General features: G+C 43.6%; 1 protein-coding gene across 5 annotated transcripts in view; it reads left to right on the top strand.

Annotated features, from left to right (window-relative positions):
• The window catches only part of tox2 (TOX high mobility group box family member 2), a 130,789-nt gene that overhangs the window by 57,479 nt on the left and 47,542 nt on the right, over positions 1 to 25,768 (top strand). For all 5 annotated transcript variants that reach the window (XM_037102244.1, XM_037102246.1, XM_037102245.1 and 2 more), the window contains exon 3: positions 16,465 to 16,524. In XM_037102244.1, coding sequence (XP_036958139.1) covers positions 16,465 to 16,524 — 60 coding nt within the window. The remainder of the gene's footprint in view (positions 1 to 16,464; positions 16,525 to 25,768) is intronic.

The raw sequence follows: 25,768 nt of genomic DNA, 5'->3' as shown, positions 1-25,768 counted from the left end.
AACAGTAAGTTTACTTTGTTTGTGACACCTTTCTTTCTTTCTTTTTTTTTTTGAATAAAAAAAAGAGAAATCTTTTAGTATTGTGAAAATCATAATTAGAATCTAGCTTGCCTTGCTTTTATGCATTTATGCATTTATGTAACAAAGGGGGAGAAAATGAAAGAACAATAGAGCGAAAAAAGAGAGAATTTAATTTCACATGTCTCCCCCCTTTTTTTTTTTCATGTTTCACTCCATGCAAGTGCTTTTTGAATTATCTCTTCTCTGCTCCGGGGCTCAATGAGAGGAAGAGTGGGTGAGCGAGGGAGAGGCAGGGAGGGAGTGAAAGAGAGACAGACAAAGCGAAAAAGCTGTGTAATATTGTTGGTGCGCACCTTTTTTAATTACAACAGAGATTGTATTGATGTCTCAGGCCACATGTCCTCAATCATTTATCAAGGGGGGGGGAGTGCTAACAAAGCATTTCTAAGAAACCCATCCTCTCCCAGGGCCTGGAATCATACGTTATCTAAAGTGAATATTGTTAATGCTGCTCTGTGGAGAGACCCACTTACAAATCATGGGAATGACTTCCTTGTCAGTACATGCATGAGGTGGTAAAGATATATACCCACTTTCGTCGGATCCTCTGTTGTGCAAATTAAAAGTCTGCATCTAAATCTCAGTGCAGAAAGTTGTTTATAAGAAGCGGAGGGGCAGCGTTAAAAAATGATGGATAAACATTAACGTATCAGGGAACATTTTTCTAAATCGTCTCACTTTAAGATCGCGTCTCTTGCGCAGGTTAGATGAATAAATAAAAAAAAAAAAGAAAAGAAAAAAGCGCAGCACAAAGGGAGACAATATGTGCTATTTTCTCCCCCCCTTCACGCTTTGGTTTGCTGTCATTTCCTTTTGTCTGTTGTTACCTGCGCGCAGCATCAGTACAGTAGCAGACTGTAGCTACAGGCTGCGTGGAGAGGAGGAGACTATAAACCACTTAACATGCAGGAGGAAACCAGACGTTTTTCCATTGCACTTATCAGGTGCTGCGGTGAGAGCAAGTGTCAAGGTGCACCAGGTCCCTGCCCCCCCTCCCCCCCTCCCTCCCCTCCACACTCTCACCCCATTCCTCCCCTCTTCCTTCCCCTGCACACCCCTTTTATTTTCCCCTGATCTCTATCTTTGTCTCCCTCCCCTCTCCTCCCCTCCCCTGCCTCACCCCCCCACCACCACCACCACTCACCACCCTCAGTTCAGTTAAAAGTGGGCTTGGCACTTCCGCAGCGACCCCCCTCCCTCCCCTCTCCCTGCTCCCCACCACCACCACCACTTCTTTTCTCTCTGTCAAACTAACCTCCAACTCCTGCTCGTTCACCTCTATGTTTCCTGTCAAGGTGCACTGCCCACCTCCCCTCAGTCGCCCCTCCCCCCTCCCCCCCAACCACCGTCTCTGCCCCCGCAACCTTTTCCTTTTCTTTTCTTTCAACATCAATTATGGCTCTTAAATGCCTACAGTTCATTTTTTAAAATGCTCGGTGCAGAGGGCGTGACCCCCAGGGCTCTGCGGTGATCTTGCCATCCCTGCATGTGCTCGAAAAAGAAAAGGGGGGGGGGCTTTGAAGAGAGCCTCTGCCCTCACATAGAGTGAACGCTAATTCCAGTGCTCCTTGTTTGCAGTGACTTATTTTTAAAAATGTGAAAATAATGAGCGAATGAGCGAAAGAGTTGAGAGTCTCGAGATCACAGTATATTTTCTCCAATATTAGGTGCCAATGTGTGTTGTGCGTGTTTTAGCACGCAATCAAGCTTACTCTTACTGACTGAGAGACTACAGAAAAATGTAATACGCACCTGGACCCGGAGATAATTAGCCTAGCTTAGCATAAAGACTAGAAGCAGGTGGAAACAGCTAGCATGGGTCTGTCGAAAGTCTCAAAACTTTAGATTGGTTTGGTTTCAAGGGCCACTGGGGAGGTTTCGAGCAGGTTTCTGTTCACAGTCTGTGTTGAGGTCTAACAGACATGTTGAATACCCATTTTTTCCCCATTTATGTTTATCCTGTTGGTTTGTTTGCATTACTGCGCAAAAAGTATCGCATGGATTTCCACAAACTTCAATGGAGGATGTGTCTGAGCCTCGAATAGACCCCGATAATTTTTGGTGCTGATCGGAGCAAAGGGGTGGATCCAGGTTTTTTTTGTTTTTTTTTTTTGTCACTTTCTTACACATTGCAAGATAACATTTTAGTGAATTTCTCAGGTAGAAATGGATGTAGATGAGCACAGTTGGATGCGGATTCAAGTAAAAAATCCAGATCCAGCTGATTTCCATCGTGTTGTGTTTGAATTGGATCAGGCTTAATTGATTGATGGTTGGGCTCTGGGGGGAGGTATGCCTTCTGCTGATTTCCATTCCAGTCTTCATTGTAACTCATATACAAATAAGACTTTTGTTTTGAACATTTTGAAACCAGCACCTCAGCGTTGCTGTGTTCCTTCGCCCATTACAGCTGCGTCGACACTGGTGTGAAGTCATTTACCGTGATGTGTATTGCTTCATCCATATGCTCTTGCATCACACACAAGAACAGCTGAAGCAAAGGTGCCAGCAATAAAATGTTGCTCCACAGTGGTACTGGTGCAATTTTGTATGAAAGGCCTACTGTTAATTAAATCATCATAAAAAAATCATCTTATTCCACACTGCCTTGAGAATTGTTTCTTTTCATAGTTGAATTCATCTGAATTTAGAAATAGCCCCATAAAATGTTATTCATCGTTCTGTGAGTTTAAATAGAGAGAGTCTGGAACGACTGGCCCGCTGGCAGATCAGTTAAACCTGCAGCTTACCGTCCCGCTGCATGCGTGCCATCTAAAGTGGAACGAGAGGAATCCATACACTGAAATGAAATAATGAAATACAACGAGTGTTTAAGTTGATGCAACGACTCTTGAGAGCTGCCGGAGTGGAGTTTTTTTTTTTTTCTTTTTGTTTTAGCTCTGCTTGGATGAGCATCAGCGTTTTCCTTTGCTGGGGAGTCAAACTGTTTGAGCTACCGGTGTAGTTGTTGTTATTGTTGTTGTTGTTTTAGCTCTGCTGCCATGACAGTGATACATAGGGCGAGGGTTCAGAGTCTGCTGTAGTGCAGAGATGACAGGATCGTTTCAGAACCCATTCTCTTTGCCTGTCTCTCTCTCTGCTTCCCCCCTTGGTTTCCATATTGTCTCTCACTCTCTCTCTGTCTTGCTTTGTCTTTCTGTGTCTTTCTCTCTTTTTTTTTCTTTTTTTTTTCCAAGCTGATTTGGAGTCTTGCATAGTCAATTATGTAGGGAGTGAGAGATGGAGTGGGGGCTCCGGCTTCCATATTTTGGTGTGATATTAATATTGCATGAGCGCAATTCTGTAGCGAATATCTAAGAGACTGCCTATTAAGGCAGCAGCAGGAGAAGAATGTGACAGAGACACACACACACACACACACACACACACACACACACACACACACACACACACACTTCACTGTACATGCATACATACTCAGACAGCCAGAGAAACAGGGGTGAATCAGTCAGGATCAGGCCCAGGTTGTTATAATTAGTGTTTTCCAGATTTATTTTGGTGGGATAATAAGAGTGACTCATTTTCCTGTTTAATATGTCATGTTTGTTTATCTTGACATGGCTCGCATCACGCCGCAACAGTGAGTGTGTTTGATGTTGGCAAGAGCTGAGTGATGTTCCCACTGTAATTGTGCAAAGAATGGAATATTTTAACTAACCAACTGAATCAACAAACAAAACAGAGACACAAAACAAATGCCTGCTGTAAAAAGAAGAGTAAAAAAAAAAATAATAATAATAATAAAAAAAATGAAAAACTTTGCCAAGATAATTGTATTAGAGCAGAGCCGGAGTGATCTATCTGATGGCAGGCTATTTATTTTCTGCTGCTGGGTGGGTATCAATGATGCATACAGGAAGTGTCAACAGTGACAGGCTGAGGTCCCCGGCGATGACGGAGAAGCCTCAGCGTGGACACTTGATGCTTTTTGGGTGCTAAGTGGCGGTGACACCGGATGGTCTGTGATAGACATCTCATTTCAAGCCCCCAAAGACTGTCAAAAGGCTTCTGATTTTAGGGTGTCAGGGATGCCTGCCACATTAGAGGAGTTGGAGAACATGATATCGCTTATGATTCGTTATAGTGGCTGTTTTGTAAACCACACATAATTAATGTAGTTGCGTGTGCGAGGACAGGGTCGAAGTCAACATCAGAATATTAATAAGGATCATAAGGATGATTGAGGTGTATAATCATGTGGATATGGATGCAAAATTACATATTAATGCAGTAGAATGTGTTTAATGTTTACTCATTAATACAGACACATTATATAACATATTATCAGGCTGGAGCTAACAATAATTATCTATAGCTCCTCAGCTATCACAAGGATAAATGCTGTACATCGCTACACACCACAGATATGTTGAAACTTTATTTACTTTCTCAGCTTTATTTAGTGACAGCGCTATGCTTATGGTCTGGTTAGATTTAGGCATGCAAATCCACTTGGTTAAGGGTTTTGCAAAAAGATTGTGTTTGTCTTAAAATTCCCAGTTCTGTAGCCAAAAACATGGCTGGAAAATGTTGCAGCATCTCCCAAAACACATAAATTTTTGTTCCCACAGCGATGGCTGCAAAATGTCCCGATGGCGGCAAAAATTACCCCATTTGTCAGTGAAAGTGGTAGGCAAACAGTGAGCTCAAAGTGGTCTCAAGCAGCTGTTCTGCCTTGCTGTCATTCAAACATATACATGTTTTGTGATAATGTTGATATGCTATACATAAATTTAACATTAACGCAGGGCTCCAGGCAAAACTTTTTCATTTTGGCCAGATCTGGGTACCAGTAAATAGTTTAGGTGCATCCAATAATACATTTTTATTTAATTTCTTTAGCTCATTATGTGAATGATTGTAAACATAATCACACATGTGGTTCTTCATTCAAATCACATGCGACAATAAGTGGCATGTGTAAATAATCCCAACTGTTCAAGAAATAAACCTCTAAATCTCAGGTGCCCTCGGTCTTCAAATGCCCTTTTTGGTCCGACCTACAGTCCAAAACCTGAAGATAAACAGTAACTGTGATATAAAAGTGAGAAAAGTAACCTCAATATTTGAGAAGATGTGTCCAGTGAATCAAGTCACCAGTACTCCCAGCTTTGCTCTGCAGGAGCTGAACTTGACCTACAGTGCATACTGTTCATAGCAAGGATTCCAACTGTATACCCAGGCATCCCCCTGTCGTTGCCAAATGTCCTGCACATCAAACATAATAATCAGCAGACGCTATTCCTCTCGCAGGACATGCACTCAAACATGCTGAAGTGGTTTTCCTTTACAGTTTTTTTTTCCCCTCCTCCCTCTTGCAGTAGGATTGCCAGACGCTGTCAAGAAAGCCCAGCGAGCCCGGGCCTGGTGTCGACACAGTCAGTTAGTCCAGGGCCCAGAAGCATCACGCTGGGCCCCGGCGTCGGAACAAGTGCCTGGTGACCCTACAGCACCAGCCGGAGTTAAAAAGAAGTCTTTAAAAGGCCGATTCTCCACAGTAATATCATCACCCGTGCCTCAAAGAGTCTGGATTAAGGCCCACTTTCGCTCGCTAAAATGTAACAAATGTGCGAAAAAACATCACAGAGCCAAAGCCAAATGCAGAGAGAACAATGGAGGGAGGAAGGGGGGAGAGGGAGAGTGAGGGCTAGGAAGATGCAGGAAAAGCAGGGAGAAAGAAAAAGAGGGAAACCCAACATCTTAACACCCCCCTCTCCCTCCTCCCTGCCACATATATCAATGTAGTTGGCTTTCTCTGAAATTCAAATGGCAAGAGGGAGAAAACAGATGAAAAAAAAAATAGAAACCTCTGGCTTTGGAAGGGGAGGGGGGTGGGTTGCTGAGAAAAAGACCTGCCATCTATGTATTAGTGCTCTGTAAATATTACATGAGCTCCACATTCACTCAGTTGTTTGGCATTACTTCCACTGGATGGGTATATTATTTTAGAAACCATGCCTTGTTTATGGAGAGGCATGACCTACTTCCAGACACTCCTCTCTTTCTCCCTCTCCCTCTCTCCCTCTCTCTTGCTCACTCTGGTATTTTTTCTTTCTCTCCCTCCTCCCTCCCTCCCTCCATCCCCCCCTCTCTCTTTTCCCCCCTTTTCCTCCCTTTTCTCTCCCTTTTCTCTTTCTCCCTCTGTCTCTCTCTGTCTCTCTCCCTCTCCCCGTTATCCACTCTCAATCTGCGAAATCTCAACTGGTTGTCCCTGCTGAACAATTACAAGGCAGAGAGACCCAAATGGAGATGTTTGTAGAAAACAACATGTGTATAATTAAGGTTTAATGAGCTCTTGTCAGGGTGGAATGTGCAATTAGATTGGTAATAAAAAATTCTGCCTGAATGCTCGTGGCAGAGGCTGGATGTGGAGTCAGCATGGCAGTGAATGAAAGAACAGTGAATTATTTTGAGCCCTATTGACAGAAGCAGACGGTGCTGGATGCTGCTGTATTTAGATTTAAATACATGGTGAGGTCCCCAAATACAGCAAGAAGAGTTTTCTTTTTTTTTTCCCCCCCAGTGGTTCTATATTATGTGTTATTACTGTACTTGTGCACTCCAGGTTCGTTTTCTTGGGAAAATAGTTCTTAAACAGCTGAAGTTATGCTTTAGTGCTGCAGAATGCAGCGAGAGGCAGTAATTGTGATTTGAAGGAAAAAGGTCATGAATGTCATTTTCTGCACAAACAGAAAAAGGTTGAGCAGTTAAAAAAAAAAAAAGAAGAAGAAGTCACTCTTAACTAGAAAACATTCAGAGTGCACATACCTCCGCCAAGGCTGCACGAATGCTCCAAATGTTTTTATTTTGATGGAAAATATTTTGAGTTTTGTACATTTCTATCCAGATTTGAGTGTTCATCACGTATCATAGTGAAAGACAATCGTGCTGATGGAGGAATGATGTCTTGTCCTACCATAATAAAGTTGCCAGACTCATAATAACTGTCACCTTGAATGGCTGTTCCCTGAGAAATTAACGGAATATGTCAAAAAAGGCAATCTCGCAAAGTTAAAGAAGAGTCCTGGGTCCTGTCCCTTTATCCTGATTATTCGCACCAAAAGCTAATGGGGTCTGTTCTGGGCTGAGACCCACTTTTCCATCCAAGTTCTGTGGAAATCCATTCTGTAGCTTTCTTGTAATCCTGCCGACAAACCAACAAACGGGCACGGGTGAAAACATAACCTCCTTGGTTGAGGTGAGAAGTAATAATGTGTTTATCACGCTGCAGTAGAAACCGGCTACGGGTTAAATTTAACCTGCTGCTAGCTACAGATTACTGTCATTATCAGCCCATTTGGTGATTATTTTCTCAATTCCTCAATGAATCTTTAAGGGGTAACAGTATCTAATATAATATCTGGGCACAGTGACAATGTCCATAGTATTTGCCTGGTTTGGTCCAACCAATGATCCAAAACCCCAAAAATATTCAGTTTGCTCCGTTTGTCATCATCGTATCTACAAGCCAACAACTCCCATTTATAAAGCTGGAGCAAGCTGATTAGCAATATATCTTGTTAAACAATGAGGACTAAAATGATTAGTAGATTTTGGAAATAGTGGCAGAATATATTAGAACTCTTTAGGCTCTGAGATGTCGTCAGCGGGTTCGCTCTGACACCATCTACGTATTAACAGTCATCTTCACAAATGAACACAGGCGAGTGCTTTCTGAAATTTAGCATCTCTTGCTTTTCTCTAAGTTTATGGTGGACATCAAGGGAAAACAGACAGTTTTGCCTAGTACCTATAGAAATTGCGTCCATATTGATCGTATCGATTCTGCATATCGTGACTTGTCTCCAAATCAGCACTGGAAGTAGTGTGCCGTCGATGTTCGGGGCGTGATGCGACTTTTGAGTTTATAGTCCCATCACTGCATTTAGCGCTCACCTTTAACCATCTTAGTCATAGCGTGATTTCCACAGTCATGATATTTTCTTCAGTGTAACCATGAAAAAAGCCCAGGATTTAAAACACCTTGGGTGTTCCCGTGCACTGATGGGGATAGACAGACAGACACACACAGGCTGAAAAACATTTCCTCAGTGGTGAGTGTGACAATAGTATGCAAATAAGAGAATTTATTGAACATAATCAGCCCTCATTTGCTCTCACATCGCTGTGGAGCCTTTCATTGTAGGCCTGTGCTATTTCTGTGCCGGGGAACTCACTATTTCATGGAAGGACACTTCTTCACCGCGGCCCAGTGGCTTTTTAAATACTGCACTTGTGAGGGGAAAGAAAACAGGTATCTTGCTGCTCTCTTTTCCACTCTACTCCTTTATTTTTTTTCTTTTTTCCCTTGACTTGGTGAAATTGCCGCTTGTGGGTCTGGTGGAGAGGATCCACACACACAAAAATGGTGTTTGGCTCTTTCTGAATTACTTGACTAGTCTCTGAAAGAGAGGGTCCTTTGTTGGCTTCCTCTGGGACTGCCCTTGAAAGGCTCCTATTGTGTGGTAAGCACTATGATATAATGCAAGTGGATTTAATAGATTTAATGGAACATGCAGACATGGTTCTCAAGCCCTCATGTGATGAGAAGCGGGCTGTTAGTGTATCCTAAAGAAAATGAAAAGATACGTTAACGTTGCCTTGTTCCAGCAGCATTTGAAGATTTTTTTTTTTTTTTAGATATTCCAAAGAGGGAGAATCCGTCACATTTGTTTAGCTTTTTGGTGTCTTGTATTTTAACAGTTCCTCTCAGGTTTCTGTATCGCCTGATTGTCTGTTTCTGTGTTCCACCTGAGTTGTGTTGGAAGTCAAGGTTAGGCAGAGTGTGGGGAGGGGGGGGAGTTGAATGTCAGCGATGTGTTAGCTTTGTTTTCATTGTGTTAACAGGAGCACAATGGTGCGATTGTGTGGCCATCTGAAACCCTACACCTACCCAGAGCTTTCGGGGGTCAGAGGTGGGGGAGATATGTGTGTGTGTGTGTGTGTGTGTGTGTGTGTACGCGCCTTTAGCCAGACGAACCATGCATTTTGAAAGATCCAGAAACTCAAAGAGTAATCCACCCAGCATACCATCAAAAAAACCCTCCCTGCCTCTGCTCGCACACCAGATCTGCTCGTTCTTCACGTTCTCTCGCTCTCCAAATACAAATGATGCTTCTTCTTTTTTTTTCTCCCCCCCTCCTGTCTCTCTGTCTCTCTTTTTTCCCTTTGTTGCCTTGTGATCTGTCTCATTATTTTAAGGTGCCATTCGAGGAGTGGCCCTGCCTCTCGAAAAAACCCCTCAGCGTGATGGACAAGACCATAAAGCCGAGCAATAAACCTGAGATGAATGTTATATCTTAACACTGATAGAGGCAATTAAGTCCATCATAAGCGAGAGAGGGAACACTCTTCTCTGGGGACTCGTTCACTTGCATGGTTTAACATGATCCCCAGCTAAATGCCTTATTTTATTTCTCCTCTCAGCTCGCAGCTTACAGTCGAGCACAAATTGAGCTGATTTTTTTTTTTCTTCACACAATTTGGTCTTTCTGTCTGATCTGCCCTTTTCTGTCTGTCGTCATGTGTCTCTCCCTCTCTCTCTCTCTCTCTCTCTAGCGCACTATCTCTCCCTTCTCTCTCTCTCTCTCTCCTCCCCATTTCGCCGTATTTGTCATGGTAATGTAAAAAATCTCAGCTGCTCCAATTCATTTCGTGCTCTTTCACTTGAGAAAGAAGGGCAATTCTGTCTTTCTTTTTTTTTTTTCTTTCTCCCCCAACCTCTCGCTACTTTTTGTGTGTTGTGGTTTAAAGGTAATGAAGACCATATTTCATCTGCATGGAGTTATATGACTGGGCGTGGCCCCGGCAGGTCTGTTGTGGGAAAATAAATATTATGGAAGGTCTAACTTTGTTATCTTTATCTCGCGGGGATCGATGTGTGTATTATTGGACAGGATACATTACACAAACACGTAGGCACGCATTGCAGTGTGTGCGCACATTCAGAGCCACGTTGTATGTATACGGTATGCAAACATGCACACACACACACACACACACACACAAGGAACACATAAAGAAGGGAATACACAATACACATGCAGCGGCAGCAGAGATATCCACACATGCACACAAGCAATCCATATCTTCTGTACAGCGCACCATCCCCCCACACACTCTCTCTTTCTCTCTCTCTCTCTGCTTTGGTTATGCCTGTATGTATGTGTGAGTGTGCCTGCCAGCGAGTCACTGAATGCTCTAATGACCACAATCCTGACACAGGTATTTTGACTGCTGCCTCTTTCCATCGGCACATTGACTGACATGCGATTAGTTACGCCGTGGTGGAAAACTAGGGAGGCGCACGCTGTAACCATGAAGAGAGACTAGGAGGAGGGTTGAGTTCTCTCTCTCTCTCTCTCTCTCTCTCTCTCTCTCTCTCTCTCTCCCTCTCTCTCTGTATCCCCTCCCGCCTCATCTTTTTCCTTTAAATCTAAAACATCCCAGGCTGCAGTTAGCGCTCATGTGATTTTGGTATTCAGTACATACAGTAAAAGCACAGCTGGGCTCACGGCGACCTTACGAGAAAAGCCTGTCGTGCAGATCAATGCAGGTTAGCAGCGCCGTCGCACAGAATGTAAAGTAACCGTCCAAGACGGGATATCGGACCAGTACAAAACTGAAAAAAATGAAAATTTTGTTTCTTGTTTTTTTTTTTTTGCACTGCCCCATCACTGACCACAGTGAGTGGATGGTGCATGGGCCACATTTTAAGTGATCCACATTAAATCCAGTTTATTTGTCAGCGTTGGCATTAAAACATTCATATCTTTCGCTATACGTGACAAATAATCCAGTCACAGCTGGCATGATGCATGTTAATGTGTCACTTATCAGTAGATTTCCACATTATGAGGTGATGTGGGAAGAAGAGGGGGGATGATATCTGATTAGTACTCGGTATATTGGCTAGGCCAGGGTAATATGCCCATTCTGCAACGTTATCGGGACAAGAGACTGTAGGTTTGGATACCGTTGTATCATGATGTAGCATAAGTGCTGTGTTTACCTGGTGTTAAAGGTTAACACACCTCATTTTCTGACCCTACCAGACTGTTCTACTTGTTCTAATACTTGACTTTACCCTCATAGTCATTATATACACACTACTGATTGTGTTTCTTTGATATTTTGCACCATAGGTCACCCAACAGTTCTGTCGTTATCAAGGTATTTGGTCAAAAAAACACTGTGATATTTGATTTTTGTTGCCCAGTTGTCACATTTATGAAGTGTAACTTGATACAGCCTAAGAAAATAATGTGGCATTATTAGCCAGAGTTCTGGAAGAGAAAGAGGTTCCAGCAGAAAAAAAGAAAATGGATTTATGAGACCTTAATTATTAACCATTAGTTACACAAGTTATTGTTTTGGTTTTAATTTGTCATACGACAAGAAAGTACGGCACTGTGCATTTAAGTAATTCAAGTGTGGCGATGCAACATTTGAATGCGATTTCATGTCATCAATTCAAAACCAACATCGAGGCCGCATGATGTGGCAGGAAAAACAAATCACGATTGTTCTAACAGATAGCCTACGGCATCCGCAACTTCATTTACAACCGTGACTGTGCGAACCAGAACAACCATTTCTGATTGGAAATTTGTATTTTGGCTAAATTCATGAGGAGCTCACGTTGGTTGGCGTCTGCACTGCGCCAACATTGTCTTCTTACATCTGGAGAACAGGATTTGTAGGCCAGGGCATCTCTGCAGCGCTGCAGTAGCTCCCCTTTGATGCGGCTTTGTCACACATTTTTACCTTCTTTTTTTTTTTTTTTTTAAATGTTGCACACGTTTTTCAATATGCAACAACCTCATACTCCAAACCATTAATGTGTGCAGCATGAAACACAAACTAGATGTTATGCATAGAACTGAAGCATGTCGCATCCTTAAAACTCTGTTCCAGATACATCAAGCTGATAGTAAACCTTCTACTCCACAGTATAAACTAAATCATTTTCACTGTCATCATTAAAACTGAACAAGCTCTATGATGTCCTTTATTAAAGGAAACCTTCTCCTGAACTGTGAGCAGATGTGAGCCCTCGTCTGAAAGCCTTTGAAAGAGCTCCATTTCGGTTCTGCCGTGTTCCAGTCAACAGTTGTTCTATAACCTCTCTGACTGTGGTGCACTTCCTGCATCAAACTGACATTGGTTTGGCTTCACGCAAACACAAAGCTATTTATAGCGTCTCTCCCACTTTATTCCCCCCCCCCCATTCTCTCCCTCTCTCTATCGCTCTCTCTCTCTCCCTCTCATGTATTTGCATTTGTGCTATGCAAACAGGAGTGTGGTGTCAAGTGCGTCACTCGCACAGGCCTCGCTCGTCCCTTCTCTTTCTCAAGCCTCAATCCACCTCAGAATTCTCTCTCCTCAGGCTCGACATGGCTTCCCCTCTCCTCCGCCTCGCTGTAGCTTTCCACCTCTCTCCCACCTTCACCCCTCTCCTCCTCCTCCCCCCTCTCCCCCACTCACCCCCTATCCCTCTCTCTCCCTCTCTCTCTCTCTGTCTGTGTTTTCCTTTGCTCAATTGTTTTGCTGTAGATTTGACCGCTATGATTAATGACCTCAAAGCCTCAGGAAAGCAAACAGAGGGAGAGAGACACGACAAGCTTGCCCTTCCTTTACAAACCACCCCTCTTTTTTTTTTTTCTCATTTGTCAGCCGCTCGCATGTTCACACTGAGTGCATCACGGCTTCTGCAAAATAAAAGATAATATAAATCAGATTACATCGGAGTGAGATTTTTACAAGCCAAAAAAAAAAACAACGAACTTGTCTGACTTCCGCAGCCGCCATCTTGCAAAGAGAGCAGCTTTCCTCGGCCCGTGACGTAAAGCTAATTCAATCTTAGTGCGTTTTTTTACCGTAGCTTCATTTGCTCGTTAAGTACCTGCACACTTTTTTTCTTCTCATCATTGATCTCCACAAGAGCACAGCATGCACAATTTTTTTGACATTATTTCCTCACATTTTAAAAGCTTCACAGCAGCAGGGGAGCCGCAGATGGAATGAACCTCAGAGGTCAGAGCTCAGGTTCAAAATAGCCAGGTAGGCGGTGGGCGTTCTGGGTCTCGCTCAAGGAGACTCTAGCTCGGTGGATGCTGAAGTATAACTAAAGTAGAGTTCACCCAAGAATGAATACTCAGTTATTATCGTCTCACCGTCGTGCCAATGGAAAGTTTGGTGAAGTTTTGCCGTCCAAAAAAACATTGTTGGAGCAAAACGTGCGAATGCGCGAATCAAAATTTCAAAGCAAAACATCATTGCAGCATTCTTCTTAAACAGCTGAGGTAGATGGTGGCTCGTTCAAGAGCGTAAACCAACTGAAAACTGGTGTAATCCAAGTCTCAGAGCCCGGAAGATCCCAAATTGATCGAAAAGACAGTACTGACATCCTCAACGCCCATCGAGCTCATGCACCCACCTCAGATGGGGATGATGGTGAGTAGATCATGACTGAATTTTCAGTGAGTGAACTTTTGGGCGATAAAGGTAGCACTGTGGCATTTATACCACAAGATATGCAAATCTAATGACCATTACTGAACTTTTTTTTTATTGTTTAGATATCCCTTAAGTAATATAGAACCGCTAGTGTGGTAGCTGTTGCTCGGCCGGTCGGGCTAATTGTTTTCCCCCGGATTCCAGTCTTTTTGCTAAGCTAAGCTAATCACTGCTGGCTCTGGCTTCACATTTTACAGTGCAAACGTTAGAGGGTAATCAATCATTTCTAACTCTGGGCAATAAAGCAAATAAGTGTACTTCCTAAAATGTTGTTCCTTCACATCGGAGCTAAATTTGAGACTATTAAACTCAAATTGGCAGATGGTAAGTGCAAACGGAGGGTGACTCAGAGATTTGTTGGTCCTCTCTCTCGTGTCCGTACTGTAGTTCACTTAACTGGCCAGTTGTGAATAACAAAAAAACAGGAAATGATTATTTTACCTTTCCCCTGGATTTAGATATTGTTTGTTATTCTAACAACTGCCCTCGGTGACTCCTCCACATTGTGCTGCAGGAGCACCACCACACACACACTTCACTTTGCTCTTTGACACTCTGCATAATTGTTTTTTTTTTTTTTCGCTCACCCTGTTCTGCTCACAGAGAGATCTGGTATTTCGCGGGACCCGTTCCAGGACGCCATCACAATCTGGCACGATGTGATTAGGACAGCCGTGTAAAATCATTTTTCCAGGCCGCAATAAAGAGAAGTGATTTCATTTTCATCGCAGAATACAATGATTGTTCCTCCTGAACTAACAGTGCTATCAGGCGGAAATCACTGCACGAGAAGTTCCATCAGAGGCTGGATGATAACGTGGAAACGGCATCGGGGCTTCAAATTGAGTAATGTCGTAAGGAAGTGACTCAGTATCGCGGTTTGTTTGGCGCTCTTATTGTGTCATGTAGAAAGATGGAGACAAAAAGCAAGAGGACTGTATTGGAGAGGAAATCCGACTGTAATGTTCAGAAAGAATCCGTCCCTTAAAAAGGACTCATGCTGAACAACTATGGTGACTGCGGTACAGTAAACTTGGTCCCTGGAAAATATGTCTTATTACATGTGGGGACACGCCACTGGAAAAAAAAAAGATTGCGGCCCATTTCTCGTCCCAGCCCACAACTTGAGGAACACCCCGACTAAGTCACAGTAGGCACGTATCCATCCGGTTACGTGACCTTACAGTAGCAGCGGTAATTCATCTCAGCCACTCCGAGCTGTCTTGAGGTGTGTTTTGTTTCCTCATAAATGGCTGGTGCCATATAGTGTCAGACAGAGAAGCAGGGAAGGCCTTTGGGAGTGTGTGTGTGTGTGTTTTGGTGTGTGTGTGTGTATATACACGCCTGTGTGTTTCAAGCTGCGGCCTCTGGCTGTGACCCCAGTGTTAATCACACTACAGCCAGAACAACCACAGGCTCTATCGCCACCACTGCTGCTTACCACCCTCCTCCTCCTCCTCCTCCTCCTCCTCCTCCGCTGACTCCATTTCTCCTTCATTCATGCTCTCTGTCCTTACTTGTACTTACTGTTTTTTTATTATTATTATTATTATTATTATTATTATTATTATTATTATTTCTCTCCCTCTCCCTCCATACATGCATCCTCTATATCTTTCTCATGGTACCTCCCACTTGCACATGATCTCTACTCACTCCCTCATCGTTAGCTCAGGGGTACACCCCCGTCTTTCTCTTCCCCATAACCTCAAACCGTCACCTCTCCTCTAGCCGAAGCCTCCCCTTTAGGGTGCTCGGAAACACCGAGCTCTGAATTATCAGGGCTGCCCTGTCCTCTTTTCTCTGGCAAAGTGCAGAAGAGCCAAAGGATATTCTCACTTCCCAGAGTCTGGGTGGTTTTGAGATCACCAACTGCTTGGATGGTGGCTGGGTGTTGATTTGTGATTTTGTTTTTTGTTGCCGATCAAGCTTGATGAGCAAAAAGGCGGCAAATAACTGTCATTTGCTGATTATTTAAGTTAGTAGTTCACAACTTATCGATTCATCAATAAATCATTGAGGCAGGAAATATCTTCTACGTGTGGTTCTGAAATTTAAGGCGTTTTCAGCCTGTATTGTAATATATGATCAGAACAGAGTTGACCTCGAGCTTTCTGGAGATCTGGAACCCTACGTTGCAGCCCCGATGACATCAATCAGGGCAGGAGGCGCGAACCTCCTACAGCTTTCCAAAATAATGCCAGTTTCACGAGAAACCATCTTCTCTTTGAGTCTGAACCGAAGTAAACCCTGAAAGTAGGTCCCTGGAATTTCCTCTCGCTGTTCTCACGAACTGCATGGCACAGCAAATCAATTTCTGGGTCAACTCCCATCTGACTCACCTGTCATATGTCGTTTGATTACACGAATGCTGCCTTTGATTTGATTTGACTGGCAAAAATTTGCCGGCTGGCTAACTAGAGGGCCGTCGGTGCTCTTGAGTGTTGTGATTATCACTCTGTTGTTGTGCCTTTGTCGCCCCGTGACACCCGTGGTATCGCAGCGGCGGCGAGGTGTGCGCACACTCACACACGCAGACTCAGGCTGTAGGCGAGCCGAGGCGACGAGTGCGAGTTACACAAGCTTTGACAGAGCCTAATTATACGTGTCTCTAATGAACTGTAATTACTGACATCCACCAGAGCATCGAGGTCTATAAGCCGAAGACTCGCAGTCATTAGGCTGCTGTGTTACACTGTTTCTTTATCTCCGCTGACTGACTGAAAATCTCTGTTTTCGGTCCCTGTTGTGATGTGTCGCTCCCTCCCTGACTGTTTTCTCATCTCCTCTCTCGTTCTCTCTCTCTCTCTCTCTCTCTGTCTCACTCTCTCTCTCTCCCTGCAGTTTGATGGTGACAACATGTACATGAATGAAAACAACCATGAGTTCCTCCCGCCAAACCAGGTGAGTTCAAATTGCCCCTAATGGAATACCTGCTCTCTTCCTGTTATTTTCCTCCACTCCTGGTGACTGTTGCCTGAGTTGTCGCGGAGCAATTTTCCTCCCACCAGCGTTCAAGCTCGCGAGGACGACAAATTGCTGTTACCGAAACGACAACAGAGTTATGTGACATCAGCTGAAAGCAAGGGGGACTGAAATCTTTCAAAAAAAAGTGCTCCAATTAGTTCAACCTCTTTTTTATTTATTTTTTTTTTTTTTTACACTGACAGATGCGACATGAAACTGTCTTCAGCAGTGCACTGTTTGGAGGAAATGTTCCCGTAGAGTGATTGGAGTGTTAGCGGTCACCCTGTGGAGGAAACATTCACACATTACTTCGAGTACGAGAACCAGGAGTCTAAAAGCCTTGAAATAACTGCCTGTTAAGTTTCTTTATAGTGTTCTTTTTGACTAGGCAACAACTACGCGTCCATATTATAGTACTATAAGACGCACAGTAGAGTGCTACAATTCAATAAACAACTGAGTAGTTCAATTACCAGCGACTCCCAAAACAACATGACAGTTAGAATGTTCCAGCGAAAGTCTGAGCGGATCGGACTGTGACCACTCACAGTTTGATCAGGTTTAGGCAAGAAAATGCTTTGGTTAGGTTTAGGAGAACAGTGTGGTGTGAGTTACAATAACTTTATTCTATTTTTTAGGTTGCCCTACCCCTTGTCCCTAGCAAGCTGGGTTGTAACACTTTCAAAATTTAAAACATAGTGTATTTGTTATGTTCTATAATAAGTATAATTTGAACCAAATCAATAACAGTGTAGCTCTTACCAGGCCTCTTTTCCACTGAACTTACCACGAGCCAAAATGCTTCTACATGCTAGCTTTTAAGCGAGGGTTGCTCACGCCCAAGCCATTCCTAATTTTTTCACTTACATCATACAGTATCACTTCTTCAGCCAGTCCGATTAAATAACATCAAAACCAAATATATGACAAACACACAGAACAAATTAATGTAAAATACTGTAGTAATCATGAATTTGGATAGAAAGACCCATCATTAAAGATTACCTAAGCTATATAAGAACTTACTTTTCACAGTGTTTAGATAACTACATTTTGTAGATAAGTGGTTATGGTTCTTCTATAAACAATATCCATTTGTTGCTGGAGTCTGTCCCAGCATGCATTGGGCAGAAGGCCCTGAAACACCCTGCATACGTTGCTGCTCCGTCACCGTCCACGTCAGGCTGTCATAATGACATGTCTTCATTCAGTCTGAGGAAACCGGAGATCCCAAACCATCCAAAAAAAAAAAAAAAATCCACATTCCAGACAGAGAGCGCCGGGCCTTCTTTCTGTGAGGCCACTGTGTCAGCCATTAAGCTAACTCTGCCATCATAAAATTCAAATTCACTATATTCCAATTATGCAATCATCCCCTGCGCACACAATTTTCACTTTGGTAAAAGCCAAGCAGGAAACGCTGCTTCACTCTGAGTGAGTTTTGGCCTCATTGCAAAGGATTTATTAAGTTAGAATGGAGGGGGGAGTCTGTGCTCTTCGACAGTACATGGCAACCATGCCAGATCCACTGTAGCACAGCTGGTCACGAACAACTGGGAGACCATATGGTTGTGTTTGGACAGGGGGATTTGTGGAGTTTGGGAATAAGCCCATCTGACATACACAGGGGAGCAGGGAATTTGTCCCTGTCAATTGCAATTATTAGAGCCGACCCATAGGCTACAGTAGTTCTGAGTTTCTGTTGCATTCGCTGTTTTGCTTAATTTCTTAATGCTCTGGTTTGTTAAAGTATGGCTTGAGGCCCAGACTGAGAAACTAGAGCTGGAGCTGCTTATGCTGCTTCTTGTGCATGATTCCCTAAGTTCATTTGAATAACTCTGACAACAAACATGTCTGTCACCGAGAGATTTTTCAGGATGATAGCGCTGTTATCTGACAAATTCCTCATGCTGGTTTTCTTGGCTGTCTAAAAAAGAGAGGAGAATATCTTAAGAACCACTGCTTTTATCGCCCGTTTTGATTCAGCACATGTAGTTTTTACTGCACCGCTGATTGACTGATTACAAGTCGTGCTGATGCACGCAGTGTTTTTTCGTCAAATTACTGAGGGACAGATAAAACCTCGCAATTGTGCCGTAGAAGATAGAGGCAGAGAAACAGAGAGAGAAAAGGTGGGGATCAAGTAGGCACGAGAGGAAGGAGAAAGGGAGAGGGGGAAACGGCGTGATGGGATGAGAGACGATTTTGCTTTGCTCTGTGTTATACTTTGTTTACTCAGGATCTTCTCATATTTGACATGTGCCTTGCACTATTCTCCGCTTCACCGAGTTCAGCCTCTCCTTCCCTCTGACAGCTAGAATCAGGGAGGGCCTTAGGGGTGGACACACACTCCAACAACAAAACACAGAGAAGGGAGAAACATAAAAAAAATCGTTTCCAGCATGTGGTGTTCACACTCGGAGAAGTCATAAAGTATTCTCCTAAAAAAGTCAGTACGCATGCTGAAAAGGCTTAATTATGGAGGGTGCCGCTGATGCGCCGTCACCCCACAATGCACAAAAAGCAGATGATGGATGTCGAGGAAGTTTTAATGATATAATACGTAACATTTCTGTATTGAAATGTCTGAAAACAACTAAACCTCTCTAACAGGTTTTGTTTAGTCGTGTACAGTGTGAACAATGTTCAAACCAAGAGAAATCTGCAGGTTTTCTGAAGATAGCGTTGCATTTGAACTGGTTGCCTGACAGTATAACTAAGGATGATGAAGCATAGATAGATAGATAGATATAAAATAATACTATATTATATAATAACATCTCATAGACTCCACTTACTTTCACACAATATCAACACGGTGAGATCTTGTATATTCAGAAAATGACATCATTTGACTGTAATGCAGCCTTGTAATGGCTTTATTGTACATATATAGCTGCAAGAATGAGAGGAATCGGGATGAGAGAGAAGAGGACTGACATGCTGCAGAGGGCCACAGGTCAGTTTTAAACTCCAGGCCGCTGAGGGGAGGACACAGCCTCTGTACGGGGGGCAGGCTTCACCAACTGAGCCACCAGACTGCCACAAAAGTAGATTTCCAAAATAACAAGTCCCCCAAATATGTGCTCATGCACCGCATACTGTGTACTACCAACTCTAGCAACATCGTGCTCATGCTGTTTTTTTTGTTGTTTTTTTAACACAAGACAAACCGAACGTTGAACCCATTTGCTCGGGACATTATACAATGTGTCGTCCGACGCCAGTCAAACTGTGACTGTAGAATCCAAACTGCCAAACAAACTGACAGCAAAAAACGGTTTAACCAAAATATTTAAAAACTGGCTTTCTGAGATGATTCTGGGGCAGTTTTTTTTTTTTTTTATACTACCACCCACCGTTAGCTTGAAATTTTATCCAGCTGTGAGCAGCTTCCTCTACCGTGTCTTTGTGCACTGCATTGTGGGGGAAAAATACCGCGCGATCCAGCGCGCTCATAAACAAACGCTATCTTAGTGTGCACACTTTATTTTGTTACTCTGCTCAGAATTAGCGCGCTGCAGTTTTACTCATGTCTACAAGGGCGAGTGTTGCCTTCTTATAAATGCACACTAGTAAAAGCGCGTTGAGTTCTTCTCTGCTAACTGCAAAAAGGAAAAAAAAAAAAAGTTGTATTGTGAGAGTCAGTATGTACTACGTATTTTATGCAAGTAAGCCCGGTTCATTGGTCGGGTGTTTGACTGATTAAAGTGAAGCTTTAAAAATACATTTAGGAAACCGTAAATGTGTTTATGCTTGTGTTGTTTGCAAGTGCTGGGATAAAAATGGACTTGGTAAGAAGTAACAGAGGGGATGAGATTGCTGCAGGGATAATTTTTTATTAACTAGTTTTATTCCTCAAGAAGAGAAGTATATACAGTCGCCGTATTATTCTCAATATATTCCATCTTGAAGAAAAACAAATCATACTGCCTAGAGCTCACTTTTCTCTGCTCGCTGCTTATTATCTCCCTTTACTTCTCTATCTTTTTACTCTCTGACTCCCCCTCTTTTGCTCTTTTTCTCACTCTTTTTTTTTTCTCCTCTTTCGCTCTTACCCCCCATTGCATTTAGATGCATTTGGGTCAGCGGTTCCGCCTCCAAACAGTGTGAAAGAGTATTTCTCAGTGCTCTCACTTTGGTTCCTCCACGTTATCACTCTATTTAATCTGGATCACCTATATAAATATTTTTTTTTTCATGTCATACTCATGTAGGACAGGGCATGGCTCTGTAGCCACATCAAATAGTGAGACGCTCTGATGGGTATGTTCTCGTGATGAGTCATGAGGAAACGGGGTCAGTGCCATTGTCATATCGATGTTCCCATGAGCTTCGTAGTCTGACCCTGCTTAGTTCTCTGCAGTGTTTCTTCCAGTCTCTCTCTCTCCCCCCCAGCGGAGTGACAAAGTGTTAGTGATTCAATGACAAGGTCACAGACCCTGGTCTTGGCATCAACAAGCTCTTTGTCTGCCCCTGTGGCCACTGACCATTGTTGCTGCAACAATGCAGAAAAGAGTATCAAACGACGAGAAGCTCCGGCCTGTTCCGGTGTCTTCCTGGGGTTTGATCTGACCCCGGAGCGCTAAAAGAAACTAACAGGATCTCCACAGTGGAAAGTGGGAGAGCGGATTCACGTAGAGAGCCTTTTTGTATGCCTTTGCGTTTTCCGGTTGTCCATCCACATGTCCCCAACGTTGTGATCACAGTAACTCAAGACAGCCTCGAGGGAGTTTCATCAGATCTAGCACAAGTACTCACTTGGACTGAGGGTGAGCTGATCAGAATTTGGTGGTCAAGAATTCATCGATGAATTAAAGCAGAGTGAACTACTGCACACATGTCTATGTCTATTTTTTTGTAGGAATTTCAGTGTTCAGCCTCACTGTGACATTAAAATGTTACGCAAAAAATGGATGTTGATCAACTCAGTAACAGAAGTAGGGATGTATACTGAGGACAGGTACTTTTTGGTATCAGCTCTTAATTGGGTCGGTACCAGGGTACCATTAAGATTCTGGACAAACGGTACTATTATCCGTACTAAGTTTTTTTTTTTTTTTTTTTTTTTTTTTTTACTTTTTTAGATGATTTTTTTTGTATCGGTTTGTGATATGGATGGTTTTTGAACGTCTACCCAACTGTAACAACAACAAACTTAACAACAAACTCCGTGACCTGACGTCGCAGAAATGAAACCGGGTGCTGCTGCCACGGTGCTGCAGTCTTCAGCGTTAGCCGGGCTGCTAACTTTACTCACTTTGCTACAGCAATTAAACACACCGCACAACTTTCGCTTCATACAATGCGCTCGCTCCAAGTGTTTGGTGATGTTGCTTACCCCGAATTTCCACTGGATACTGTCCGCTGCGTTACGGCTCCGGTCCGGTTTTGCTCCACCATGCGCCGTCTGGTCACCTCCACCGGTCGCATTTTGAGTCAGCCATGGCGCAGTGCGGTAGACATCTGGCATCGCGAGGCCGAGGAGTTTCCGCGATAATCACATGATCACTCACGACCGCAGTAATCGGTGTGTGTTATTAAAAACAACAACATGAAGTGTTCCCGGCCGAAGGCTTAGCAGAAGAGCTTGTGTTTGTCTCTTTCTTGAGATTTGTGTGCTGGTGTCAACACGGAGTGTTTTAATTTGAAAAGTAACCGGATGTTATGTTGTTATTTCGGTGCTTGACTTCCTGCCTGCTCGGTGCTAAATTCATCTGAATTGCTACGTCGTACTCCAGCATCTGCCAGATACAGAAGTAATGGTTATCTGTGCCAGAGTATTTGTAATTGCATAGCTTCTGTTCTGTTGAAGCTTTATTATTACCGTGTGGTAATACAAAGAAGGTTGAATCTTTTAATATCTTGTAAAGGCTTTATTTTTTTTACACAAAATTACATGTTGTAGTATTGATAAGAGTATTGGTAAGCATTGGTACTGATAAGGAGTATCGGTATTGGTATCGGTATCAATAAAATCCTAACGATATACATCCCTAAACAGAAGGGGAGATTGTAACAAAATATCACATTGGCTCGGATACCAAATTGCTGGCACTAATCTCGGGTGTCCAACTTTGAAACTGTGGTTATTGTGTTGAGCTTCTGTCCAGTTGAGTTGAAGATGTACATGGAAGCATCCACATTTGAGAACTTGTAGGTTCTTTGCAGCAATATCTATAACTGAACCGGCTTGTCTGGCTGAGCATTTCAACACATACGAGGACTTGGACTGGAGTTTTTAGTTTCTCGCAATGAACTTTTGCGCTGGAAGACCAAAAACAAGTACAGCAAAGCTTTTCATTTAGACATCCCTATATCACCCATTGAGAAATTAGCTTTGCAGTCAATCAGTCAGTCCAGTTTTTTGATTGATTTGGACACCAAGGTCCTTGTATGGGTGCACACTTCCTCTGCCGGGGTGACAGCCATCACTTCCTGTTCCTTTTGGTAGTCCACCACAAACTCATTGGTTTTGTCAATATTGAGCTTCAGGTGGTTGTCGCTGCACCATCTAGCAGTCCTCTGTACCCCTCTGTAAAAAAACAGTCTCTAAGAGAAATCGTTCACTGTGGATCAAACATGTCAGAGCATTGATCGCTTCCAATACAAAAAAAAACAACAAAAAAAAACACTCTAGTATTGTTTATTGAATTCCTTCAGAATCATCGCTACATGTCAAAGTCTGGACAGACGCGGAGGTAAAACTGCAACTTGACTGACTGTCAGAGGCGTGCAACTGCAATTTTTAGTCTTTATTATAAAAGTGTGAGTAGACCTTCACCTGAAGTGGGATTTCTCCTGCTAATACTGAACAGAACAGAGCGGAAGAGAGCGATGTGATCAAAGATAATGCACCGAGGAGATGCCTTCTCATGGCTCCGCAGCAAAGTGAAAGAAACAGTATACTTCATCAGCACTTTACCTTGACAATACTTTGCTTTGATGTCTTTCTCCCTGACTTATGAATTCATTTAGCAGAACTGCTGTTTGAGAGAAATATGTCAAAGAAAAAGAAAAAAAAAAAAAATGAACACGAGGAGGAAATGGAAGTGCGTGCGTGTGTGTGTGTTGGGAGGGATGGAGAAACTGCACAGGGGAATAATTCGGCTAATGGAGTGACTGTTTGGATATTCAGCAGAAGTAGGAACGGAGATTATGATCTTGCAATTAGCGTAACAAGGTTTTATTGATTGGCTGCCGCTGTAGCGTCTTTGCTGCCAAGACGCTGCATGTGGTTTTAACATGCACAGTGTGTGTGTGTAGCCCAGCCAGTCACACGAAGTCCCGCGACTGCTACCGGAGCAGAAATCCAGCTCGGCGTTACCGTCGAGCTGTGGCCATTTCCCGAGCATCAAAGCTGAAATATTATGGATTGCCGAGTTGAAAGGGTCCGTTTGAATGCCTGATGATAAAGTGGACCGCATTTGCATTTTCCGCTCACTTTTAAGTTAATGCATTGCCCTCCTTCCTCTCTGAGCAAAAAAATGCAGGTATGAAAAGGCGGCTTCTGGTAACGAGCGATTTGAAAGTTTGTCCGCCTGCTTTTACATGTCGGGAGTTCAGATTGTGTTTTGAAACGGTAAGTTCGACGCCATTTCTCTCGTCTCAGTTGTTATGCTGTAAGTCACGCTGGCGAGGATTATGCCGCCCCCCCCCCCTTTGGGTGCTCTTACTGTAATTAGGGAGGTGTTTGAGTGCCAAGTGAGGATAGCAGATCGATGGAAAGTTTTTTTTTAATGTGGCAGTAAACAGATGTGACTATGAATACGTTTGTGAAGCACGTTGATGGACTGATCTCATAATGAGGCCTTCGTGTTATCCTTAAATGTCTTCGGTGAGGGATGCAGTGGTGTAAGATTCGATCTGTCGCAGTTTTTAAACTTGTAGAAACTTGGGTCTGATGGATATGATTAAGCCGCTGCCCCGTGTCTCTCATCTTTCCCCCATATGTTTCTGATGAACCATTGTAGAACATAGCCCCGAACTCTTTTATGTCCAACCTTTGACAAATCTATCACCTCGTCCCTCTATGCTCTGAATTAAAGGCCCATTCTGCCTTTCCAGTTTCGATGAGTAATTCTCGTGTTTGGCAGCGGCCCAGACCAGCCCGAGTCGGCCCCCGTCTGGAACCTCGGCGGAGGAGCCTGATTGGTCAGGTTCGGTCGTGTGTGACTGACAGGAAGCCCGCTGATTGGGGGAGACGGTATCTTCGGATCATTGCACTGATTAAAGCCTCGCAGCGGCGTTTTGTAAACTCCCGCCGTTCGGGGTCCCCGCACCAGCGCCCTGGCCCTGCTGGTCTGAATTACAGCTCGGCCGCATTAGTCTGATTTACAGCTTCCTCCCCGCTGTTTAGACTGGAGCTGGGGACCGGAGTGGCAGGCTCCTCCTCCCATATGCTTCCACCTGCCCCCCCCCTCCCACTTCTTCTTTCAAATTGATTCTCCCACTTCATGCCTCACCCTCTACTCTTTCCCACTCATTTTTTTCACTTTTCCCAATTTTAAGCCACTTCACCTGATTTACCTCATTTACACACCCCCTCCCTGAATTCGTACATCCCAGCAGTTCTCCGTCCTCACCTTTCCCACCCTACTCACCCATTTTGTCTCCCCCCGTCCTTTTTACCTGCCTCCACTCTTCTCCTCATCCCCCCTTTTCTCCAACGACCCCTTCAAAAAAACTGACAACATCCATTTACCTTTCCCAACCCAGCACCTCTCCCACCTGCCTCCCTCCCCCTCTCCCTCTCCCTCTCTCTCTCTTTCTCTCTCTCTCTCTCACACACACTCTCTCACTCTCTCACACTCTCACTACATCTTTTGTGAAAAGGAAAACAAAGAGCAGCCTGCCAAAATATTTCTATAGCTGTTCGCTGACGAAGCACGGAGCGGAGACAATGCAAAAAGATGTGCAGGCATATTTGTCGCGGCAGCAGAAAGATGGAAAGCTCTCTACCCATGGCCTTTTTACAGTCATTTGGAAAACCCAACCTCCCCCCCAACTTCACCCTTCTCTCTCTCTCTCTCTCTCTCTCTCTCTCTCTCTCTCTCTCTCTCTCTCTCTCTCTCTCTCTCTCCCTCTCTGTGTCTCTCTCTTGCCCCGTTTAAAAGCCCTCTGTTTGAAATCCTCATCTGACATGGCACCGCCATATAAATGCACAGCTGTATATTTGTGT

Source organism: Acanthopagrus latus, chromosome 6, assembly GCF_904848185.1.
Source record: "Acanthopagrus latus isolate v.2019 chromosome 6, fAcaLat1.1, whole genome shotgun sequence".
In the NCBI taxonomy this organism is placed as follows: domain Eukaryota; kingdom Metazoa; phylum Chordata; class Actinopteri; order Spariformes; family Sparidae; genus Acanthopagrus; species Acanthopagrus latus.
The sequence above is the reverse complement of the archived record's forward strand: the minus strand, read 5'-3'. Positions and strand labels throughout refer to the sequence as shown.